This window comes from Neophocaena asiaeorientalis, unplaced genomic scaffold, assembly GCF_003031525.2.
Source record: "Neophocaena asiaeorientalis asiaeorientalis breed wild unplaced genomic scaffold, Neophocaena_asiaeorientalis_V1.1 scaffold515, whole genome shotgun sequence".
In the NCBI taxonomy this organism is placed as follows: domain Eukaryota; kingdom Metazoa; phylum Chordata; class Mammalia; order Artiodactyla; family Phocoenidae; genus Neophocaena; species Neophocaena asiaeorientalis.
In genome coordinates, this window is record NW_020175829.1 from 3382740 (window position 1) to 3409569 (window position 26830).

A 26830-nucleotide genomic window follows, 5' to 3' on the forward strand; every position below is an offset into this window, starting at 1 on the left:
TTTTTTGCGGTACGCGGGCCTCTCACTGTTGTGGCCTCTCCCGTTGCGGAGCACAGGCTCCGGACGCGCAGGCTCAGCGGCCATGGCTCACGGACCCAGCCGCTCCGCGGCATGTGGGATCCTCCCGGACCAGGGCACGAACCCGTGTCCCCTGCATCGGCAGGCGGACTCTCAACCACTGCGCCACCAGGGAAGCCCTACACTGTTCTGTCTTTTAAAAGTCTTGTTAAAGTCCCGTAAATTGATTTCATAAGCACTGTCAATTCTCTGCCATCATTTAAAACCTAGTGCAGCAGGTGCGGTGCACTGTTCTGCAGTTACCACAACTGAAGTACTTTTTGGCTTTACAAGAAGTGTTCTGCTTTCCAGGAAGTGCTGTTTATGATGGTTTCTAACATATCTAGAACATAATTTGTTTGAGTTCAGGTTTACAAACTTCAGTAGAACTTGGGCGGGGTTGGAGAGTGGAGACAACTTGGTTCCGGGGCAATTGGTGATTATAAACATCCTTTACTGTGAATTAGTTTTCTTTTCAGCTCGTCTTGGAGAGTAGAGAACAGTGTTCCCAGGACACTGGGCTCAGGGCCTGTAACTTTGGGTGGAGAAAAGGCCTGGAGGAAGGGGGAGAGCCAGGGAATCAGAGTCCTTCCCAGAGAGGCCTGCTAGTGTTCTGACCCCACAAGTCAGGCCCTGGCCTTCAGGAGGGGACCCACACACTTCTTAGTGCCTGCAATGGCCTTGGGTGCACTGACATTTACATTTTCTGGTTGCCTTTACTTCCTGTAACCTCCGCTTTCCCAGCTTTCCCCCCGGTTTGCTTTCCTATGCTCCCTGTGGAGTCCCTGCTACAGAAGGTGGGATGGGAGGAGAGGCAACCTCATATACTGGCGATCTCTTCTTCACTCTGCAGCCAGTGTGTACCTTACTCTACCTTTAATTCTGGCTTTTCCATAAGAGGTTTTTGTTCACTTACTTGCTCTTACTCTGCTGCATCTGGGACAATATTTTAAAAATTTGTTTCTCTGTTTAGTCCTTGAACATCTCTTTACTACAACTGTCCCGTGAGGACTGGGTTGTTGGCATGTGGCTGGTGTGTCACCATGGTCAGCAGGATTCCTGATTCCCAAGCAACAGCTGTGCACATCATCAACTGAACTTATACATTCACATGGCCATGTCCTGCCTGCTATAGTTCAGAAGGGTGGGTAGATTCACTTGTTTGGTGAAATGCTTAGAGAAAAAAAAAGTAGTACTCTCTTAGGAGTAGGTCCTGAATTCACAACTTTTTTAAAGAGACAGGGTAAGGTGGTGTGTGGTTCAAAGGGTATGAGCTTTAGAACCAGGCAGATCTGGATTCAGATCCCAGCTCCTTCACTTCCTAGCTGTGTGACGTTGTATTAGTTACTTAGACTCTCTGTGCCCCCATGTTGTCCATAAAACGGTGGTTATAATGCTTATCTCGTAAAAATGTTACAGAGGTACCTTAAGCGAAGTGCCTGGTACATAGTAAGTAGGTGGTCGACAAATGTTAAGTGTTCTTCATACACCAACTCCTCCATATTCCAGAAAAACCTTGGAGGGTTTGGTATCAAATGAATTCTCTCAGTGTAAAACTATGTTCACACAAACATTCAAGAACTTTCCCCCCCTCAAAACTAAGACAAGCAAAAACTGTTGTCCTTAGTTTTTTTTGTTTGCTTGTTTGTTTTTTATCCCTCCAATTGTTCTACGTTCAATCTTTTTTTTTCTTTTTTTAATTTTTTAATTTTATTTATTTTTTTATACACCAGGTTCTTATTAGTCATCAGTTTTATACACGTTAGTGTATACATGTCAATCCCAATCTCCCAATTCATCACACCACAATCCCCCCCCTCCCCCCGCTGCTTTACCCGCTTCATGTCCATACGTTTGTTCTCTACATCTGTGTTTCTATTTCGGCCCTGCAAACTGGTTCACCTGTACCATTTTTCTAGGTTCCACATATATGCGTTAATATACGATATTTGTTTTTCTCTTTCTGACTTACTTCACTCTGTATGACAGTCTCTAGATCCAGCCACGTCTCAACAAATGACCCAATTTCATTCCTTTTTATGGCTGAGTAATATTCCATTGTATATATGAACCACATCTTCTTTATCCATTCATCTGTCAGTAGACATTTAGGTTGCTTCCATGACCTGACTATCGTAAATAGTGCTGCAATGAACACTGGGGCACATGTGTCTTTTTGAATTGTGGTTTTCTCTGGGTATATGCCCAGAAGTGGGATTGCAGAATCATATGGTAATTCTATTTTTAGTTTTTTAAGGAACCTCCATACTGTTCTCCATAGTGGCTGTATCAATTTACATTCCCACCAACAGTGCAGTAGGGTTCCCTTTTCTCCATACCCTCTCCAGCATTTGTTGTTTGTAGATTTTCTGATGAAGCCCATTCTAACTGGTGTGAGGTGATGGCTCATTGTAGTATTGATTTGCATTTCTCTAATAATTAGTGATGTTGAGCAGCTTTCAATGTGCTTCTTGGCCATCTGTATGTCTTCTTTGGAGAAATGTCTATTTAGGTCTTCTGCCCATTTTTGGATTGGGTGGTTTGTTTTTTTAATATTGAGCTGCATGAGCTATTTATGTATTTTGGAGATTAATCCTTTGTTGATTCGTTTGCAAATATTTTCTCCCATTCTGAGGGTAATCTTTTCATCTCATTTATGATTTCATTTGCTGTGCAAAAGCTTTTAAGTTTCATTAGGTCCCATTTATTTTTGTTTTTATTTCCATTACTCTAGGAGGTGGATCAAAAAAGATCTTGCTGTGATTTATGTCAAAGAGTGTTCTTATGTTTTCCTCTAGGAGGTTTATAGTGTCATGTCTTACATTTAGGTCTCTGATCCTTTTTTTTTTTTTTTTCGGTACGCGGGCCTTTCACTGTCGCGGCCTCTCCCGCTGAGAGCACAGGCTCCGGACGCGCAGGCCCAGCGGCCACGGCTCACGGGCCCAGCCGCTCCGCGTCACGCAGGATCCTCCCGGACCAGGGAACGAACCCACGCCCCCTGCACCGGCAGGCGGACTCCCAACCACTGCGCCACCAGGGAAGCCCTCTCTAATCCATTTTGAGTTTGTTTTTGTGTATGCTGTTAGGGAGTGTTCTAATTTCATTCTTTTACATGCAGCTGTCCAGTTTTCCCAGCACCACTTATTGAAGAGACTGACTTTTCTCCATTGTATATCCTTGCCTCCTTTGTCATAGATTAGTTGACCATAGGTGTGTGGGTATATCTCTGGGCTTTCTATCTTGCTCTATTCATCTATGTTTCTGTTTTTGTGCCAGTACCTTATTGTCTTGATTACTGTAGTTTTGTAGTAGAGTCTGAAGTCAGGGAGCCTGATTCCTCCAGCTCTGTTTTTTTCCCTCAAGGCTGCTTTGCCTATTCAGGGTCTTTTGTGTCTCCATACAAATTTTAAGATTTTTTGTTCTACTTCCGTAAAAAATGCCATTGATAATTTGATGGGCATTGCATTGAATCTGTAGATTGCTTTGGGTAGTATAGTCATTTTCACATGATTGATTCTTCCAATCCAAGAACATGGTATATCTCTGCATCTGTTGGTATCATCCTTAATTTCTTTTATCAGTGTCTTATAGTTTTCTGCATACAGGTCTTTTGTCTCCTTAGGTAGGTTTATTCCTAGGTATTTTATTCTTTTGGTTGCAGTGATAAATGGGAGTGTTTCCTTAATTTCTCTTTCAGATTTTTCATCATTAGTGTATAGGAATGCAAGAGATTTCTGTGCATTAATTCTGTATCCTGCAACTTTACCAAATTCACTGATTAGCTCTAGTAGTTTTCTGGTGGCATCTTTAGGATTCTCTATGTATAGTATCACGTCATCAGCAAACAGTGACAGTTTTACTTCTTCTTTTCCAATCTGTATTCCTTTCATTTCTTTTTCTTATCTGATTGCCATGGGTAGGACTTCCAAAACTATGTTGAATAATAGTGGTGAGAGTGGACAACCCTGTCTCTTTCCTGATCTTAGAGGAAATGCTTTCAGTTTTTCACCATTGAGACTGATGTTTGCTGTGGGTTTGTCATATATGGCCTTTATTATGTTGAGGTAGTTTCCCTCTATGTCCACTTTCTGGAGAGTTTTTATCATAAATGGGTGTTGAATTTTGTCAAAAGCTTTCTCTGCATCTATTGAGATGATCATATGGTTTTTATTCTTCAATTTGTTAATATGGTTTGTCACATTGATTGATTTGCATATATTGAAGAATCCTTGCATCCCTGGGAAAAATCCCACTTGATCATGGTGTATGATCCTTTTAATGTGTTGTTGGATTCTGTTTGCTAGTATTTTGTTGAGGACTTTTGCATCTATATTCATCAATGATACTGGTCCATAATTTTCTTTTTTTGTAGTACCTTTGTCTGGTTTTGGTATCAGGGTGATTGTGGCCTCAGAATGAGTTTGGGAGTGTGCCTTCCTCTGCAATTTTCTGGAAGAGTTTGAGAAGGATGGGTGTTAGCTCTTCTCTAAATATTTGATAGAATTCACCTGTGAAGCCATCTGGTCCTGGACTTTTGTTTGTTGGAAGATTTTTAATCACAGTTTCAATTTCATTACTTGTGATTAGTCTGTTCATATTTTCTATTTCTTCCTGGTTCAGTCTTGGAAGGTTATACCTTTCTAAGAATTTGTCCATTTCTTCCAGGTTGTCCATTTTATTGGCATAGAGTTGCTTATAGTAATGTTGTCCTTAGTTTTTAGTGGCAAGTAAATGTGCATAAAATATTTGCTTTTCTTTTTCTTCTTTTTTTATTTTTACTTTTCATTATGGAAATTTTCAAACATACCAAAAGTTGACAGTGCAATTACCCCCTATATGTTGTTTTATCTGTATCCTCTCTTTCCTCAATTTTAAAGCAAATCCCAGACATTGTATCATTTCATCCATAAATACCTCAGTCTATATCCTTAGAAATAAGAACTCTTTTCTTCACATAACCACATTGCCATTATAACACCTAAAAAAATGGACAATTTCTTAATATCATGTACTATTCAGTCAGTGTTCACATTTTACTGATTGTCTCATAAATACTTTTTACAGTTGATTTATTTGAATCAGGATCAAACATAGTCCACTGTTGCATTAGGTAGATGTGTCTCTTAAATCTTTCAGTCTGTAGTGGTTTTCCCTCTCTTCCTGTTTCAAGGCTGTTTGTCTGAGAAACAGGGTCATTCGTCTTCTAGACTTTTCTATATACTGGATCTGGCCAGCTGCATCTTGTAGGGGTGTTCAACATGCCCTTCTGTCCTCTGTGTTTTCTGTAATGTGGTCCATCTGGAGGCTTAACCTGATCCAAGTTTGTTTTTCTGCTAGACTACCTGAGCAGTGGTGCTGTGTACACACCTGTTTCATCACCTCAAGATTGTCTCTCTTTTTGAGATTTTAAGGTTACTCATTGGACTCAGGTGTTGTCAGGTGATCCACGTGTTAGAAAGTTCCCTATCACCTATCCTTTCACCTAACGTTTTTAGCAACAACTGATGACCATTGTACTAAATCTGATTTCACTAAGAACTTTAAGATGCGTTTCTAAATCTGTTACTGCTTCTGTGTTTATGAGCTGGAATTATTTTATAAAATAGAAATTTCCTTCATTGACTATTTGGTTTCCCTGAAATATTTTGTTTATAGAAAAGGTAAGATAAATGCTTGAATCTTGCCTTTATTTACCAATTTTCAGACTGGGTCCCCTCATTTCCTCCAACAGTGACAAAAAAGGTTTTATTTTCCTTTGAGCATCATTATGAACTCATAGATCTTAACAAATATGACATGTTTCCAGTGTTTCCATTCATTTCCATCATTATTCTCTTAATGATTTTTGGCCAATGGGGAGCTCTCTCTGGATCAACTTCAGAGTCTTTCTGACCTGACCCGAATATTCTTTGAGGACGTTCAAGACTCCTCTTGTGTCTTTCCTCCCCCCGGATCTGGAACCAGCCATTTTTTTAAGGAGCACTTCTTTTCATGGTGTGCATTTGCATTTGAGACAGTGGAGTATTCCTGTAATGTTGCTGCTTTCTGCTTGGAGTTAGTATGTTTCCATCATTTTTCCATCATCCTCTTTATTTCTCTTTAACCTGTAGTGTTGAGTCACTCGTGGAGAAATGCAGGGTACATCTCTCCTGCTCTGTGTGTGAATGTAGGCGAGGTCCTGGGACTTCTGCTTTCTTAATTCCCAGAAAGTATGAGCCCTATAGGCCAGTGCTCTGAGTGGGAACCAAGGCTGGCATGTTGTGGGAGGATGAAATGGTATAAATAACTTCCAGGATCACATGGGACCTTGAGAGAGCATCTGGTCACCACTCTGCTTCCAAGGCCAGATCTCGTCAAAGTCAGAAAAAGCACTGTGCCTGACTGACTAATTTTTAAAAATCTTCAGAGTTAGAAGATTTTTAAGCTTTTAAGCTCGTTAGCAATACGCTATGGTCAACAACAAAATTACTCTAGAGCCATTTTAGAGAAACCTAAATTAAGTGAAACTTAGCAACAAGTATGAGAACCAATTTTAGGACCTGACTTCGTTTTTTTTTTTTAATTTTTTTAAACCATAACTTAAAAATAAAAACACAGATGGGTTACAAGAGCTTTTTGTACGCTGACAGGCACTTTCTCCTTGACCTATGAGTTGGGCTAGGACTAAAGGAAAAGCAACATACCCAAACTCAAATTTCAACCTAAGGGGCTTGAGCTAGTTGGATTTATCTAGTCACCTGGAATTGGTTTTGTTCTTTCTTTGATGTTGGTATATAGTTAAACAAACAAACAAAACTTGCTGACATTCTGTTATCCCATAAAAGCCAAAATATCAAACCTATGGTGGCAAGAAAAGGTGATACCTTAGGTAATGATATTTAATCAAGGGATTATGCATTCTTCCTGGGCTCCAGCCTATAAAATGTCATGTTCCAGTGCGTATAATGTTTCTGTCATAAACACCATACTGCCCAAGAAGGCCTAGCCAGGGAAGAAAATTTTGAAAACAAATACTCGTTCCCAAAGTACTAAATACAGAGTAAAGCCTAATGAGAGTTTAATTTTCAGACCAAGTGATGGCATCTAAGAGCTTAGTTGTGAGTGTTCAGTAGTTTTCAAGAGGTGTCACTCCTCTAGGTCATGTCCTGTTGCTCACGTGTGTCTGCACACATGCGTGCCTGCACTTTTCTTCCTTCCATGCGTGACAGGAGTCCTCATTCTGGCCAGGTCCCCAAAGCTACAGCAGAGAGTCATGTTGTTTTAAGGTTCCTGTGGGTCAGCGTTTTTGAGGACACATATCTTTGTGGCCTTAAAATGCCAGAACTCATTCATTCTTTTCTTCCGCTTCCCACACATTCTTGACCTCGAGGGTAGCCTCACTTCCCACAGGGGCCGTTGTACCAGGGTCAGGCCCCCATGTGACTGGATCAAGATGCACAGAGTGAATTAGATGCCTCGAAAGGGGAAGGAAGCGATACTTCGGGAAAAGGTTGATAAACCAAACAGTGCTAAATGTTTAGGAGGGGAAGAGGGACAGATTCCATTTTAATTTAAAATGATTGAGAGTGAGCAAAAAGCAAACCACATTGAAGTGATAGGGGAAGAATAATAATTTCTTACGCTGATTAATTTTTGAAGTTTACAAAGTGAACATATATCCTATTTAACATGTGATGCTCCTGGCTGCCAGATTTGTAGACCAGACAGGTATTGGGATCCCATTTTAATGATTCTGAGACTGAGTTCAGAGCAGTTAAGTGATTCCTGGTAGAGCCAGTATTAGAATGCAAATCCGTGATTAAAAGCCAACTTAAGGTCCATACCTACCACATGTGGGGCAGGGTACTGGAGACTCAGCGTTCAATAGGAACAGTTTCCTACCCTTGGGGAACAATCTAGCTGAATATGTGTACTCAGAGGCTCATCACTGCAGATTGGTTTTTTATTAATTTTTATTGGAGTATAGTTGCTTTACAATGTTGTGTTAGTTTCTGCTGTACAGCAAAGTGAATCAGCTATACGTATACATATATTCCCACTGTTTTGGATTTCCTTCCCATTTAGGTCACCACAGAGCATTGAGTAGAGTTCCCTGTGCTATACAGTAGGTTCTCATTAGTTATCTATTTTATACATAGTAGTGTATATATGTCAATCCCAATCTCCCAATTCATCCCATCCCCGCCTTCCCTCCTTGGTATTCATACATTTGTTCTTTACGTCTGTGAAAATGATACAGATCACTGCAGATTTTTTGTTCTTCCCCTGTGACAGATCTGCCAGATCACCCCTTTACCCTCAGGGGACCCACTCATGTTCTTGCTGAGGTCATCTGACCTCCAGCTTTCACTACCAGGCCCTGTTCTACTGTGTATCGGTTGGTGCTACTCTAGGTTTGCTTTTCATTTTGGAAATAGATGCCAATTTATTGTATTTTATTTTCTAGCTCTAGAATTTCCATTGGTTAGTTTCGTTGCTATTTTCTATTTTTTCATTCATTTCAATGAAATCTTTTTCTTCCCTTCATTGAGCATAGTTGTAACATACCCTTTAAAATCCTTATCTGCGAATTCCAACATCCGGGTCATCTTGGGATTGGTTTCCATTGATTGTCCTTTTCTCTTGAGACTGGGTCACACTTTCCTGATTCTCTTTATATCGAATGATTTTGAATTGTCTGCTGGACATTATCCTACTGTAAAAACTCAAGATTTTGTTTTATTTCTCCAAAAAATGTTGGTGTTTTTGCTTTAGCAGGCAGTTAATTTGGTTGAACTGAAACTGCAGACGTTTCCTCTTGAGCAAGAAGTTCAAATAACACTTCCGTTCTTTTAACGCATTATTGACCCGAGGATTTTTGCAGAAACTAACACCTGTGGCCAAAATACATCTCCAGTCAAAAATGTGTTAACTCTAGCAGTTAACTCTGCTTCACATCTTCCTTGAGTGTGCAGGTTCTAGAGTCAACCCAAGCCTGGGGCAGAATTTGCACTGGAATTTGGTGCTCTCTCTATCCCTCTCTGAATTTTTCTTTTCTGAGATTCTCTCCTCACTTTCCAGTGATTGTAGTTGCCCTGAACTCTGTCCTCTGGTTCTTCAGGCAATAGAGACTATGGGTTTTCTATCCGAGTTTCGACCATCTTTTGTGGCACTGACTTTGGCCTTCTCTCAAGCTAAAAGCCACTGAAAACAAGAAACCCATCGGTTGCCATCTTTTCTTTGAAGATCCATCCCTCCCCTCCCTGACATGACCCTGTGAACCTAAATAACTTCAGGTCATTGATTTGGGGGAGGAAAGGGATCCAGAGGTTTCTGTAATTTTTGTCTAGGGTCTGGTAGGACCCTACAGAAGCAGAACTATCTCTTTTATTGCATTATGCCTCTCTGTGTAAGTTTTTGTTTGCAGGAAGGTTCCACTACTGAAAAATAAAACTGAAAGCTTAAAAATCTACTGTACTTACCCAATTTCCACCCAGTTTTCATTCCTCTGACATGACTTCTGAGTGACGTGTGTATCCAGCCTTTGTGGCCAATACCTCCAGGGATAGAAACCTCATCCTTTTCCCCCTGTGGTTTCTCTCCCCACTCCTCAGCTTGCCAAGGCCCAGCAAAGGCTGTCTGTCTGAGTCTCCTCAGTGACAGAATGTTAGCAAAGCTCCTGGGAAGGAAAAGCTGGTTGAGTTCCAGTTGCTAAGTGCTGCATTTCTTTGATGAACATTTCACATGGATGTTTTTGGTGGAGGAGGGTAATAAAAGAAGGACGTTTGCAACTGACTTCTGGTTGATACTCAAAAGAGCCTGGTTGGCCTGGCCTCTGCCTGCGTGCATGTGGCATTTTGGAACTGAGCTGAGGAAGGCCACTGGCTTAGGACATCTGCTCCACTGGCCCGCTAAGGAAGGAGACAGGAAGATGACGGTGTGGTAGGTACCTTGTGGTTACATTAGACGATAACCTGAGACTGTGGCTTGGACCCAAATATGATGAGAGATTTGTGACATTCTACTGTGTAAACAAACTGAAGCTAGTAAAGGACAGCTACTGTCACATGGATAACGGTCATGGAAATGGGTGCCCTTGGTCCTACTCAAGTTCACCTGTAGCTCCGTAACCTTTAAGATGTTCCCTCAACTTTCTATGTGGATTTTTCCACAAGGAAGAATGGATTTCAAGGGGTGGCCACAAGCTAAATGGAGAAAATGTATACATGTAGACATACGGACAAAAGAGAAGTCACATAGCCTGGGAGTGATTTGTTTATATAGACAGTGGCTCATATAGAAAAGAAGTTACGGCTCTTTTCTTTCACATCACGTCCTCAGCCTTTCCTGATGTCTGCAGATCTCTGAAAGTGTATCGTTCACCTCATAACTCTGAGGAGCAGAGTTTGAAAAGGGTTTGCTGTGCCAGAACAAAATGTGGTACACTACTTCGAGTTAGCTAATTCCCTGATAAAGTCTGTGATCCCCTTGAGTATCACCTGCTCCTTACCACCCACTCTCCCAGGAAGAAAACAAAAAGCAAAAGTAAAGCGTACTCTCTCCTTGTCTCTTTTGCCTTTGTAATTCGTTTTAAAATTTTTACTTTTCAGAGTCAGAAGCAACAAATGATACTCTGGGTCCCCGGACATTTTTTCTCAGGAATCCCAATGATATATTTGAACCAATCCCACTGAAGGAGGATGAGGACCAAAATGAAAGTGAATTCATAGAAGACAGATTAAGCTCCGACAATAGAAGCAGTCCTCCTCAAAAATTACCCCCCGAGTTCATCTCAAAAGATGCCTCAGGATATCTGACCGGCACCTGGTTGACGCTCTTTATCCCCTCCGTCTACACCGGCGTGTTCCTCTTAAGCCTTCCTCTGAACATCATGGCCATCATCGTGTTCACCTTGAAGATGAAGATCAAGAAGCCCGCCATGGTGTACATGCTGCACCTGGCCATGGCAGACGTGCTCTTTGTGTCTGTGCTCCCATTTAAGATCAGCTACTACTTTTCCGGAAGTGACTGGAGATTCGGGTCTGCCATGTGCCGCTTCATCACCGCTGCGTTCTACTGTAACATGTATGCCTCTATCATGCTCATGACGGTCATCAGCATTGACCGGTTCCTGGCTGTGGTATACCCCATGCAGTCGCTCTCCTGGCGTACTCTGGGGAGGGCTTCCTTTACCTGTCTGGCCATCTGGGCCATGGCCATCGCGGGGGTGGTACCTCTGCTCCTCAAGGAGCAGACCACCCAGGTCCCGGGGCTCAACATAACCACCTGTCACGATGTGCTCAACCAAACACTGCTCGAAGGCTACTACTCATATTACTTCTCGGCCTTCTCTGCCATCTTCTTTTTTGTGCCATTGATCATTTCCACAGTCTGTTACGTGTCTATCATCCGATCTCTTAGCTCTTCCGCGGTTGCCAACCAGAGCAAGAAGTCCCGGGCTTTGTTCTTGTCAGCTGCTGTTTTCTGCATCTTCGTCCTTTGCTTTGGACCCACAAACATCCTGCTGATTCTACATTACGCATTCCTTTCCCAGAATTCCATGACAGAGGCTGCCTACTTTGCCTACCTCCTGTGTGTCTGTGTCAGCAGCATAAGCTGTTGCGTTGACCCCTTGATTTACTACTATGCTTCCTCTGAGTGCCAGAGGTACCTCTACAGTATCTTATGCTGCAAAGAAAGTTCAGATCCCAGCAGTTATAACAGCAGCGGTCAGTTGATGGCAAGTAAAATGGACACCTGCTCTAGTAACCTGAATAGCAGCGTGTACAAAAAGCTGTTAACTTAGGAAAAGGGACCGACAGTGAGTTAAAAAGAAAATGTTAAAAAAGCAAATAACCTGAGGATTCTACTTAGTCCCTGACAAAAAGTATTTACTTTACCATCTAAAACAACAAATGTATGATTTACATGCCTCCTTATGAGAGCCATTAAGCATATATATTTGTTAGTTACAGGAAAAAAAATAACAGGAATAGAAAACAATGTTATTACAAGAGAGTGTTACAACAAGAACTGAAATGTCACTTTTTTCATAAATTTACGTGATTTATTTTAGATATATGTGTGTGTATATGTGTATTTATACACATATACTTGTATCATTTGCAGTGCAGTATAGAATAGGCACTTTGAAACCCTCTCTTTTTTTCACCAGAGATTATGGAAGTAAACTCTGATTCTTTGATTTCATATGCAAAGTTTAGGTTGGAGTTTAGCCCTGAACATCTGAAGAAGTCCATCAATAGTGAGGGATTCTACAGTCTGGACTTATACAACTTTTGCCAATAAGTGTTTTGAAATTGTCCAACAGCAATGTTTAAGTTATTGAGGGATGAGACTTAGTACTATCTGTGTGTAGAGAGAGTTCTGCTGTTTTTCATGTTAAACATATCAAAGTTTGAATTCTAAAAATCATTAAAACAGATATGGGTAGCATTTTTGCTGTTTTACACGCCGTGTGTGTAAACTAAGAATGAGCAGAGGTCCCACCAGTGACCTGAGGCTGGCTTTCAAAGCACCCTGCCCCCAGATGAAGGACTCCAAGCAGTAGATACAAGACAGGGCCAGTTCAGAGAGATCAGGACCACCGTGTTTGCTGTCTCCTGCTGGGATTCCCTCAAGGATTGGCCATGCGCTTATCATGTTTATTAGAAGTTGGCGAAGTAGGATGTGCTATCCCAAGAGATAATGGATATAAAAGACTGCCCATTTTAAGAATGGAGAAAGAAGGCACGTTCACTTCTAACAGTTGTGCTGCAAGGACCATTCCCAGGTGGAAACACCTATATAGCAAACATGGACACCCATCGTGTGCTCTAAGCAAATAGAATTGAATCAGACTGAAACCTGTTCTCAAGAATAACAAAGTGGGCCGATACACAGAGTGGGACGTGTGAAAGAAACACATCATTAGGTAAAGAAGTGCTTTTAGCCAGATGTCACCAAGCAAGTTCCACATAATCCTGGCAGGTAAAGAACTTTGAACATTTGGGTTACTTCTTCCTGTAGTTATAACTTGAGATAAACATAATATAGTACAGGAAGCGTGTTTTTAAAAATAACTCCTTCAGTAACAGAATATGAAATGTTTTATTACAATGTTATTCAAGCAAGATAAAAATTATAAATTCTGTACATAATATGATCGTCAATCTGACTATGTATCAACATGAAAACAAAGTTTTACATAAAAGAGATTGAAAAAAATAAACCAAAATGACAACTAAGGATAAAAAAAGATTAAGTCCTTCAGTCTGTCTTAATTGGACCCTATTTACAAATGTTTTGTTCAATAAATTACTCAAGTCAGATTTTTAAAACATTAATTATATTAGTCGGATTAGAAATGGCAGAAGAAAATGGAATTGACTTTGAAATCCAGGAGAATTATTCTCTATTTTCCATTCACTTTTCTTAAGAGTTAATGAGATGATTTTACAAGCTATGATGAGTATCAAGTACAGAATATCCTCATGTATTTGAGAAAATAATTTGAAAATTAGGTTGAATTATATCTTTTTTCCTTATGAAAAAATGTTGGCGTTTTAAACAAAAAGAGTAGAAAGTTGTAAGGCAAGTACTTACCTACTTAAAAGAGCAAATGGTTTCCAAATGCCATAGAACGATTTACATAAAAGTATGTCTGGTAAGTAGAAGCTAACATTGTTTTTATTAATTTAGTTACGATATTCATTTTATCCAACTTAGTGGAGATATACTGTCATTGTTCATTCATTCTGTTTATATTAAAATACCTCTGACTTAATAAGACTCATTACTGTATTATCAGTATGTACTTATAAAATATTACATCACTGTTTTTATGTTCTTTTCTTAAAAAAATGTATGTAACCTCTATTAATAAACCTGAAAGTTTGCTTGGTATCTGTTTGGAATAAGATTTTATTGTATCTTTAGAGCCTGTCAGGAAGGCCAGTCTAAGGATTTAGCTGAACAGCGGTTAATGAAAAGGTGATTTGCAGAGGCATGGCCAGGGTTAAGGGAACCAACAAGAGCTGGTGAAGCACCCCAGGGCCTAGCAATTAGGGAAAGCTGTTACCACCCCAGGCCTAAAACGAGTGGAGGAGGGAATACACAGACCTCCTCTCCCCCCACCCTCTGATCTCTTGCTGATGCCTCCCCATTGCTCCTGATTTTAACTTACCCCCAGAGGTCAAGGGAACCTGGGTGATGGAGCCCATAAAGGTTGGCTTCTTGGGGCGCAGAGAATGAAACTCGAAGAAAAAAAAAGCACAATCTCTACCAAAGGCATTGGGTGATTAGATTTCTGTGTCTTTTTTTTTAAATCCGTTCTTAGGAAAATTCAAGATTATGTCACTGAGAACATGCTCAGATTCCTGGGTTATGAGCATTGTGGATAGAGTCTGCAGTTGTTTTTTTTTTTTTTTTTTATTGGAGAGTAGTTGATTTACAATGTTGTGTTTGTTTCAGGTGTACAGCAAAGTGAATCAGTTATACATATATCTACTCTTTATTTATTTATTTATTTATTTTTGGCCACACTGTGTTGCATGGGGGATCCTTAGTTCCCCGACCAGGGCTCGAACCTGTGCCCACTGCAGTGGAAGCCCACAGTCTTAACCGCTGGACTGCCAGGGAAGTTCCTATCTTTTTTAGATTGTTTTCCCATATAGGTCATTACAGAGTATTGAGTAGAGTTCCCTGTGCTATACAGTAGGTCCTTATTAGTTACCTTTCTTTTTCTTTGCGGTACGCGGGCCTCTCACTGTTGTGGCCTCTCCCATTGCGGAGCACAGGCTCTGGACGTGCAGGCTCAGCGGCCATGGCTCACGGGCCCAGTCGCTCCGTGGCATGTGGGATCTTCCCGGACCGGGGCACAAACCCGCGTCCCCTGCATCGGCAGGCAGACTCTCAACCACTGCGCCACCAGGGAAGCCCATAGTTACCTATTTTATATAGTAGTGTGTATATGTCCATCCCAATCTCCCAATTCATCCCTCCTCTCCCACATCCTCTGGTGACCATACGTTTGTTTTCTATATCTCTGACTCTGCAGTTCTTTCCTAATGAAGAGAGAAACAAATTAAATGTCAGAGGATACATATGTCGAAACTCAAGGAAGGGCCACCCTTGAGTGACAGTTCTTTGCCATCTAACACTACCTGGGGCAGAGGGAGGATGGGGAATTAAAAGCAAAGTTACAAGTACCTCTGAGAGCTGAAAAGCAACCCAAAATTCTGATAATGTTCTTCTAAATTCATAGTCAGCAGAAGAGTTATTTCAACTGAACAAGAATTCTGTTAGCACACAGAATTTTTAAGTTAACACACAAGCTTAAGTTTCTGAGGGGAGTGTCCACAGTATTTCAGAAATGGGTGTATTGAATGAAGTCAGCCCAGCTCATGACCACCAGAAAAATAGGATTCCCACTCTAAACAGAAAGTGACCTTTAAGCTCTTTTGTTGTTATTTTTCAAAATATGTTTGAAATCAAGAAACAAATTTTCTTAACACAAAAAAGCATGTTTTTTCCACCAAGTCAAAAATAGGATTTTAAAGGAAATGGAATTCTTGACTGTTAAATACACACATGGAAAATTTGGAGTTATACTTTTGAATTTAAGAAATTAAGAGAAATGTCGGCATGTCCTTCAGGCAGTCTTGAGCTCTGAGAGCAAATGGAAAAACTTAAGCAACGTTTATGATGAAGCTTTTTTCCTGAGGCCTGGACCTTCCGCTAGTAGCTTCTCACCTAGGTGCCATCATGAAATTTACTGGGAAAGTCACCAACAGTAGTTTCCTGCCAGAACTGCACAGCTGTGTGGCTGTTCCTTTCAAAATTGCTAGACCAAATGTGCATGGAGAATAATGAACCGCAGGATGAACTGAGTGTGATTTGTGGAGAAGGTGCAGTTAAGGAAGCTGCGATCTGAGCAGAGACGAGAAATGCTCCAATTCCATGATCCCCAGAGTCCTTGAGACCCTTTCAGGAGATGCACGGGGTCAGAACTCTCTTAAGACTAAGGTAGTGTTTTGGTCTGATTCTCTCACGAGTATACAACTGCGTCTTCCAGAGGCCGGGTGACGTGGTAGCACAACAGACTGAATGCAGGAGCAGATATGAAAATCTGACTCTTCCATTTAGCCAGCCATTAAAGAGATTTGCCAAAATAAAAACCAAGGTAACTCTCTTCACGAAATCACTGTTTTGGGGGAAATTTTTCTTTGTGGAAAATATAGTATTTATGTTAACATGTAATGGACTTTTCATTATTCTTTTAATTATTTTTTATTTTTTTATTGAAGTATAGTTGATTAACAATGTTGTGTTAGTTTCTGGTGTACAGCAAAGTGATTCAGTTATATTGATACATATATTAATATATTCTTTTTCAGCTTTTTTCCATTAGAGGTTATTACAAGATATTGAATATAGTTTCTTGTGCTATACAGTAGGACCTTGTTATTTATTTTATGTATAAAGCTTGTATCTGCTAATCCCAAACTCCTAATTTGTACCCCGCCAACTTCCTTCCCCTTTGGTAACAAGTTTGTTTTCTATGTCTGTGAGTCTGTTTCTGTTTTGTAAATAAGTTCATTTGTATCATTTTTTTTAGATTTCACATGTAAGTGATATCATATATTTGTCTTTGTCCGACTTCACTTGGTATGATAATCTCTAGGTTCATCCATGTTGCTGCAAATGGCATGATTTCATTCATTTTTATGGCTGAGTAATGGGTTTATTGTTATTTTATTTTTATTTTTTATTAATTAATTTATTTATGGCTGTGTTGGGTCTTCGTTTCTGTGCGAGGGCTTTCTCTCGTTGTGGCGAGCTGGGGCCGCTCTTCATTGCGGTGCGCGTCCTCTCACTATCGCGGCCTCTCCTTTTGCAGAGCACAGGCTCCAGACCCACAGGCTCAGTAGTTGTGGCTCACGGGCCCAGTTGCTCCGTGGCATGTGGGATCTTCCCAGACCAGGGCTCGAACGCGTGTCCCCCACATCAGCAGGCAGACTCTCAACCACTGCGCCACCAGGGAAGCCCTATTGTTATTTTTAACTGAAAGAAATATTTTCAGAAATTCTCCATTTTAATGTCTAATATGGTAAATAGAAGCAGGGCGTTGCTGCTAAACCCAATCTCCAGAAAAAGAAAAAAGGCTCTGATATGTAGCATTTGCCAATTTCCACGGTGTAAATATTCCCTCTCCTGCCAATTTCAAGCTTCTGATGGTTTAACAGTTGGCTTGAAAAATTCCTGAATATTGAATTCTCGTGAACTGGTACAAGCTGACTACAGCACACCACTGGATATAACCTGCATAAACAAAAACTCTTTGGGGTCCTCATAATTTTTAAGTGTATTAAGGTGTTCTCAATCATTTTTAAGTGTATTAAGGTCTCAAGAAAATTTGAGAACACTGGTCTTATGCAGGATTTCTCAACGTTGTCACCTTCAAGAAGACATGGAAACTGGTCATATTATAAAGCACAAAGAGGTAAACAGTTGGTTCACAGCTACGGGCCACCATATTGGGTTTCTGGCAGCCTCACAGCTGAGGGGATCGTTATCTTGGAGCAACAGAAGTTGATTTCAGGCAGTAGGTCCGGTGTGGCCTGGTGAATGGAAAGTTTTGCATGAGGCGTGGTTTCCAGCCAGCCGCTATGACCCACCTGTGGTGGCATCTCTATTAAGAGAACAGCAAATGCCGTGCTTCTTGTCATGGGAACTGCACATTGGTCTTCTGGAAACACAAAACTAGACGTCAGATTCAGCAGCATCTTGAATTCCGATAACATAGTATGTTTCTACCCAGCTGGCTGGTCATCACGTCAGGAAAGGATTCATGAACACTAGAGAGTTAGCTTTGAAAGCTGCACTTATAGTAGCCTGAAGATGTCGGGGTGGGTGGCAGAGCCAGTCAGGCTGTTTTGCTCATCTTAATAACCACAGAACTGGGCCATTTTAGTGTGCTGCTGTGCGACCCGTGCTGGGGAGTGAGAACATGACTAAGGCGGGGATTGTCAATACTGAGACTCATTGAACAGCAGAACTTCAGTTGTTCTGTGTGTGTATGTGGTTTTTGTTTTGTTTCTGTTTTTTGGCTCTGCAGCCTGCGGGATCTTAGTTCCCAGACCAGGGATCGAACCCGTGCCCCCTGCACTGGAAGCACGGCGTCTTAACCATTGGACCGCCAGGGAAGCCCCAAATCTTCACTTTTTTTTTTTTTGGTCATGCTGTGGCATGCAGGATCTTAGTTCCCCAACCAGAGATTGAACCCATGCCCCCTGCAATGGAATTGCGGAGTCTTAACCACTGGACCGCCAGGGAAGTCCCTGTTTTGTGTGTTTTTGTTGTTTCATTTTTTATCATGAGATTCCTAGTTACTCTTGGAACTGGCCAAAACAAAGTAAAAGAAAAAATTTTTTTTCAGTGTTTCTCTCTCCTCCAGGAGCTGATTTTGGGGTTTCAACATAAAATGTAATGGTTAAGAAGCATGAAATCTGAAGACTTCAAATTTTAGAGTTTATCAATTCTGCCTTGTTAGAAGGAACTTCTAGAAACTTTAAGTCAGTTCTCATCTCTGGCTGCACATAGAATCACGGGAGAGCTTCTAAACAATTCTAATGCCCAGTCCCTGCTCTCTGAATCAGAATCTTTGGGGGCTGGGCCTGGACATCCATATTGTATTCAAGCCCTTCATGAGATTCTGATGTGTACGCCAGAGTTGATACCACTGCTTTAAGAGTGCCTCTCAAATTTAACATGCATTCAGATTATCTGGGTGTCTTGATCGACTCCAGACTGTTGCAGTAGGTCTAGGATGGGGCTGTGAGTCTAACAAGTTCCCAGGCCATGTTGACATTGCCAGTCCTTGGAACACTTTAAGTAGCAGAGCCCCGAGACATGACCCTGAGGCAAAACTGGGCCAGCTCAGAGGTCCAGACATTCAGAAAATTCAATTCTCATATCCTTAAAATCACTCTCTGGGGCAATTTTTAATGTAGAAGTAGGATAAGTGCTTAATCAAAATTTGCCTTAGGTGATATCTATCTTGCTGTATATTTTCATTCCTCGTGGGCTTTTTTCTAAGAGGAAAGATAGCTTAAAAGTTTCTAATCTCATACATAAAACCATCTCATAAGAGGCTGGGCGTTTAGAGTGGCGACTCCCAACTCCCGACTCTCCTGATAGTGCCCCCGCAGATAGCAGCAGCGCCTGGTTACCAGAAAGCAGATGTGCATATGTTTCTTATCTCTGGGTCCGGCTGAAAAATGGTGACCTCAGGGACATGCTAAGGGTGCTAGTCAGCATCAGTAGCTTCAATCTTGATGGTGCTGGAATGAGCAGCTTTGGAAACCCTCAGGCAAATGAGTCAGCCCAGGAGTCATCCTGAGGGGAGTCGTGACTCTGTCACGAAAAACAAAGAAGAAAGGAGAAAACAAAGATTTAGGAAGCCAACTCTGAGAATGTATATTTATGGCACATACAATAAATCTGGGGTAAATTCTCCATTATAGAAGCCCTCTTACAAGTTGATAAAAAAAAATACTAAATGGTGAAAGAGGAACTATAATTTGTATGGGAAAAATGTTGGGTCTCATCAATAATCAAATAGCTACAATTTAAAACAAGATAGCACTGGCACCTATCTAATTAGCAGTGATTTTTTTTTCTCTGATAGCCATAAACAACCATAAAAGGAAGCATGGAAAGAAGGATAATATAAATACCAGCAAGAGTAAGAGAATTCTGATGGACGTGCTTTAGGAGAGCAATTTGGCAAAATGTCCTCACCCTTAAAATGTGCACAACCTTGGACCCAGTTGTATGCTTCTGGGAAGCTTTCCTTAAGAAATAATTTTAAGTAACAAAAAAATAATAGACTTCTAGTTTTTAATAGCATCCTTATTTGCATATCAGTTAAAGGCTGGAAACCTTCTAGATGCTGAACCCTGGAGGACTGCTTTCCCAAGACTATTACACCCATTTAAAATGACATTGTGTACATGACATTGTATATAATGGCACTGAGAAGTGCTTATAATACTGCATTTTTTAAAAAGCAAGATGCAGTGATGTACATGCAGTATGAAACCAGCACTATGGGAGGAAAAAAACAGATTCATGTGAGATCTATTAGCAAAAGCTGATGACCAAACATTTAAACGTGTGTTTGGAGAGTTGGGCTACTTTTTTCCTTTTATGGATTTCCTCTTTCCTGAGTATGTACTACTTCTCTAACAAAAAAGCAATCCAGGGCTTCCCTGGTGGCGCAGTGGTTAAGAATCCGCCTGCCAATGCAGGGGACACGGGTTCGAGCCCTGGTCGGGGAAGATCCCACATGCCACGGGGCAACTGGGCCCGTGAGCCACAACTACTGAGCCTGCGCGTCTGGAGCCTGCGCTCCACAACGTGAGGCCGTGACAGTGAGAGGCCCGCGCACTGCGATGAAGAGTGGGCCCTGCTCGCCGCAACTAGAGAAAGCCCTCGCATAGAAACGAAGACCCAACACAGCCCAAAATAAATAAATAAATAAAAATTTATATATAAAAAAAAAAGCAATTCACATTAAAACAAAAGAAAAATCAGATAAACAAACAAACAAATCTGATACCACATATTATTTCTTAATATGTGAAAGTGTACAGAGCTTCCTCAACTATAGCTTTCTTTCTTTTTTTTATCTACTATAATTTTCGAGCAAACACTCTTGACCATCTCCTAGCCACAATTAGTATTTCACACCTCAATATATTATTCAAGCAGGAGATGAAAGTGTTGGAAAATTCTATGATTCTATACCTACATTTGACATGTTCACAATTCTTCCATACTTACCTTGTGGAACCCTAGAATTCTCCAAAACTTGAAAACATAAAAATGTCTTTAGCCAGACTCTGAAGCCAGCAATGTCTTTATTTGTCCCCCAAAGCTACCAGAATGTTCAGTGCAGCATTTTGTTAACACACATAACCAGAGCTGGATTTTTTCCTCTGATAGACTATATTTACACCAAAAGAGCTGCTCATTTATTTTCCTTTGGAATTTATCTTTCCTCATCAAGTAGCAAACATTATTTGCTCATAACAAAGCAGATAACTTTATTTTGACTTATTTTGTTGCAAAATTATGTTAGTCCTCTTATTCTTAAAATGAATTTATGTATGTAACCCACATATTATTATTATTTGAACAATCTGATTAATTCTTCCATAAGCTCCCTTTAAACAATTGGGACTTTATTTATTTAACTTACTTCTGCTTTCCTTGACCCAAGTTGTTGGGTCCTGAATTTAACTTATTCCTTTTTTTTTAATAGCTATTGAATTAAATGATCACCTACTTAGGGAGAATGAATCAGGCACCCACAGGCTCATTATTTTTGTACAATGACGGCAGCATGAGAACCACACAGTAGTGAATATGCTGAGTGTTTCTCAAAATGAAGTCCACGAAAATTATTTGAACTGCTTGTAATAATATAGATTTTTGGGCCCCCTCCCACACCTACAGTCAGAATCTCTGTGATGGGACCTGGACCACTTACATTTTAAAGAAGAGGCAGGGTTGATCCTTATGCACAGCAAACTTTGAGAACCGTAGAACTAGTGGTTAAAAGCAATCTCTGACCTAGTATATTTTGCGGTCAGCAAGCAGGAAACCCCAGTGTAGCTGTTAAAATCCTAAAGGTTTTCAGAATTATACTGTAGCTTAGCACATCTATCTGCAGAGTTATTGGAATGTCAAGATTCTCTAGATATTTCCCCCTAGATAATTGGCTCTAAATATCTGACTGTATCCGTTAAAAGATTTAGCCTTACAAATAATTTTCCCTGTCATTGACTTTGCCTGTATGTACAGAAATGGGTGCCTCTTCCTGTAGAGATAATGCTCTGTGTTCACGTAGGATTTTTAGTGCATTTTTTTGAATAGGTAACACTCATGTAGTTCAAATTTCCAAAGAACAAGAGGAGGTCCAGGGAAAATTCCCCTCAAACCCCTGTCGTTTCCTCAGAGGTAACCACAGTTAACAGCTTCTTGAGTGTGGTGTTGGATATATTTACAAAATAATTTAGAAACCCATTCTCTGTTTTAGGGGGCAAAAGGAGAGTATACAAGAGGCCATTTTACTTTTATTTTTTAAAATTATTTATTTATTTATTTTGGCTGTGTTGGGTCTTCGTTGCTGCGCACAGGCTTTCTCTAGTTGCAGCGAACGGAGGCTACTCTTCGTTGCAGTGCATGGGCTTCTCATTGCGGTGGCTTCTCTTGTTGCGGAGCACAGGTTCTAGGTGCACAGGCGTCAGTAGTTGCAGCACACAGGCTCAGTAGTTGCGGCACGTGAGCCCTAGAGCGCACGGGCTTCAGTAGTTGCAGTGCGTGGGCTCAGCAGTTGCGGCACGTGGGCTCAGTAGTTGTGGCTTACAGGCTCAGTAGTTGTGGCGCACGGGCTTAGTTGCTCTGTGGCATGTGGGATCTTCCCAGACCAGGGATCGAACCTGTGTCCCCTGCATTGGCAGGAGGATTCTTAACCACTGCACCACCCTGAAAGTCCCAAGAGGCCATTTTATTTTTAAATTGTATCTGTGGGTTTTAAAAACTCCTGTTGATTTAGAGGTATCAGTCAGGTACTGGTGCGTAACAGACCACACAAGATCCCAGAGGCACATAATAATATACATGTATTACTCATGCTCTGGGGTACTCAGATAGTTCTGCTGACATGTCTCGGCATCTCTTAGCTGATGTAGGAAGGCCTCGACTGGGTTGACTGGGGTGAGTCAATGTGCTCCACTGTCTCTCATCTTCAAGCATGATGGTCCCAGCACATTCTCATGGCAATGTCAGAGGAGCAAGAGAACACGAAGAATATCTCGAGGTCTAGGATGGGAACTGGTACATCCATACAATAGTCACATCCAAAGCAAGACACAAGGCCATCCTAGACTCAAGGGGATGGAGAAATCTGCACTGCTTCTTTAGTGAGAGGAGTTTCAGCATCACGTGGCAAAGGCGTAACGATAGGGAATGATGAAGAATAGAGGCCGTGATTGTAATCTGCTGCACTGAATGTCCAAAAGCTCGTTATCATAATGATCCTGAAAGAAATGGCTTAATATCCAAGTATTGTACTTTTATAACAACATAGCCATGATTTCTGAGGGTTTTCAGTTGTTTAAATGTTTTTTAGTCAACAGAAGGATTATAAAAATAGCTCAAAGGCCTGGGTCCTAGACTCAGCTCCATCAGCGTGTGTCTCCACTGTCATACATGAAATGAGGAAAAGATGAATGCTGACCCTAGGGGAATGTTTAAGGAAACATGAAATTTAACGCTTCAAGTCCTACCAAGGAAGAGCAGCATTTCAACTGAAGATATGCTCTTAAATACCTGACTTTCTCCAGTAAGAGTGCTGAGGTACCAACAAGCCACTTCAGGAAAAACGTGTGATTAAGTATGGTTTTTACCCTTCTGTGTCAACACGTTTTTTGAGATTATTTTTAGTGTTTCAGTACTGATTTTAATCTTTGGATTTTTAAAATCAGAGAAGTCATGCTTGCAAAGTGACCCTTAAGAAAGATTTATGAAGAAAATGTCAGGGGTGATACTGGCTTCTGCTTCCCATTTAACTTAATTTCAGTTGCCATTTTGCTTATTTTAATAAATAAACTTTTTTTTCTTAAGATAAAACTGCCTCAGATGCTATCAGTAGCCTCATCCAGATGTAAAATATATATATAACCTTTTAACTAGAATTTTCAAATACTTTAAATATGCATATGGAATTATTTAGACGTTTAACATTTCTTGGCCTAACCGCATTTAGTCCCACTGGTGGCATGTAGTAACCAGAAGAATGAAGCAGTTCTTTCTGACAGGAAAAGAGAGGTAGTACTTGGTGATACTTCATGACTAGGCTATAGTTCATGGAGTCTAGCTATGCACTTAACAGGTTGGAACCTGTTTTATAGGTGTGGAGATAAGATTTGGCCATATACTAGGACTTGATGGGACAGGTCTTTTCTTTATAAATTGTTGTATCTCCATATTCTGAGATACATACAGAGTTACACAGATAATGCTGTATACATCTTTCCTCTCCACTTCGTCCTTTCCCTTTATATTTGCCCCTGATGCGTATAGGCATAGTTTAGGATCCATCACTGGTGGCCCTCTGAACTCAGCCAGAGGACGTCAGAGAAATTTTCAGATGGAAAGAAGGATGCCCTGACAAGGTATGCAGCAGCTGAAACTCTCCTACATTTTGCCGGTGGCAAATGTATATAAAATGGCACAATCTCTTTAGGAAAAAGTTTAGCAGTTTCTTAATAAAGTTAAACACGCACCTACCTTATGACCTTGCAATCCTACTCCTAGGTATTTGCTCAAGAAAAATGAAAACATATTCCACACAAAGACTTAAACAAGAATGTTTATAATAGCTTCTTTTATAGCAGCCTTAAAACTGGAAACAACCCAAAGATCTATCAATAGATGAACGGATAAACAAATTGTGATGTATCCATAGAATGGGATACTACTTGGCAATAAGAAGGAACAAACTAGTGATATACTCGCCAACATGGATGAATCTCAAACATATTTTGCTGAATGAAAGAAGCCGAAAGAGAAGAGTATATATTGCATGATCCTATTTACATGGAATTCTAGAAAGTGTAACTAATCTATAGTGACAGAAAGCAGAACAGAGGTCCCCTGGAGTTGGAAGTGGAGGGGAGAATTGACTGTAAAGGGTCAAGAGGGGGTGATAGAAATGTTATGCATTTTGATTGTGGTGGTGGTTACATGGATGGTTACATGGCTGTTATGTGGGTGTATATTTGTCAAAACCCACTGAACTGTACATTTAATATGGGTGCCATCTATTGCACATAAATTATACTTCAGTAAAATGGATGTTTAAAAAAAGAAAGTCCTGACATCACTAATCATTAGGAAAACTTAAATCAAAACCACAGTGAGATATCACTTTACACCCATTAGAATAGCTATAATCGAAGAAGAGAAAATGTTATTTAAAATATCAAAATTAAAATGCAAGGATGTAGAGAAATTGAAACACTACTGCATTGTTGGTAGGAATGTATAGTGGCCATGGAAAACAGTATGGTGGTTCCTCAAAAAATCAAACACAGAATTACCATATGATCCAGCAATTCCACTCCTCAGTGAACTATAATATCCCAGAGAACTGAAAGCAGGGACTCAGATATTTGTACACCCATGTTCGTGGCAGCATTACCTACAATAGCCAAAAGGTGGAAACAACAAAATGTCCACTGGTAGATAAACAGGTAAACAAAATCATTCCGTTGTATGAATGGCATATACATACAATGGAATATTATTCAGCCTAAAAAAGGAATGAAATTCTGATACATGTTGCAACATGGATGAACCTTGAAAACATTATTCTAAGAGAAATAAGCCAGACATAAAGGACAAATACCACGTGATTCCACTTATATGAGGTACCTAGAAGTAGTCAAATTCATAGAAACAAAAAGTAGAGCAGTGGTTGTCTAGGGCTGGGAGAAGGAGGTATGAAGACATTGTTTCACGGGTATTGAGTTTCAGTTTTGTTTCGTTTTGTTTTTTGCGGTACTGTTGTGGCCTCTCCCGTTGCAGAGCACAGGCTCCGGACGTGCAGGCTCAGCGGCCATGGCTCACAGGCCTAGCCGCTCCGCGGCATGTGGGATCTTCCCAGACCGGGGCACGAATCCATGTCCCCTGCATCGGCAGGCGGACTCTCAACCACTGCGGCACCAGGGAAGCCCCTGAGTTTCAGTTTTGAAAGACGAAAAGGTTGTATGGTTGATCGGTGGTGATGGTTGCACAACAATGTGAATGTACTTAATGCCAATGAACTGTACATTTAAAATGGTAAATTTTGGGCTTCCCTGGTGGCGCAGTGGTTGAGCGTCTGCCTGCTGATGCAGGGGACACGGGTTCGTGCCCCGGTCCAGGAAGATCCCACATGCCGTGGAGCGGCTAGGCCCGTGAGCCTGCGCATCCGGAGCCTGTGCTCCGCAACGGGAGAGGCCACAACAGTGAGAGGCCCACATACCGCAAAAAAAAAAAGGGAAAAAAAAAAATGGTAAATTTTATGTTTTGTATATTTTACCTCAATAGGAAGAAAGGGAGGAAGGAGAAAAAAGATGCCCCAACGAATAGTGCCTGTCCTGGGGCAGAACTGGGCCAATGCACAGCTGACTCTCAGACCCCACCACCTTTCCTCAAGACCACGCACTCAATTCTCAACAAACGTGTCTCATTTTGGAAACAATTTACTCTGCCACGCAAATGAAAGGGACTTAGTGGAATGGCATCCGAAGGATGAGTTGGGGCTCTCCAGGGAGAGAAATGGAGCGAGAACAAATGCTTAGAGCTGGGATCATACCTCCTGTTCTCAGAGAACTCCAGTAGCCTGACGGTGCAAGAACAAAGGGCACACACTGAGCAGTGAGGAGATAAAGTTGGACTATTAGGGTGGGGCCCAAGAGGGATCTTGAGACTTATACTAACAGTCGTTTGCCTTTATCTCAGGGCAGCAGTGAGCTGAGAAAGATGGTGGAGGGGACATGGGCTGGAGAGGACAAATCAGGAGCAGGGTCTGGGGGCGCCGAGTGTCAGGAGATCCTGCTCTTCCAGAACTGCCCCCAGCCAACGAGACCTGAAGCTCTTGGTTTATCCCAGCCAACTGCAAACATTTTACACTGTGTGCCATTTTGAGAAACATTAAGATCTCACACCCTTTGAACAT

General features: G+C 41.1%; 1 protein-coding gene across 1 annotated transcript in view; it reads left to right on the forward strand.

Moving 5' to 3' along the window:
- Positions 1 to 13941, forward strand: part of F2R (coagulation factor II thrombin receptor) — a 20299-nt gene extending 6358 nt beyond the window's left edge. Inside the window, exon 2 of the mRNA XM_024732795.1 lies at positions 10647 to 13941. Coding sequence (XP_024588563.1) covers positions 10647 to 11842 — 1196 coding nt within the window. The 3' untranslated portion in view covers positions 11843 to 13941. The remainder of the gene's footprint in view (positions 1 to 10646) is intronic.
- Positions 13942 to 26830: the final 12889 nt, after the last annotated feature.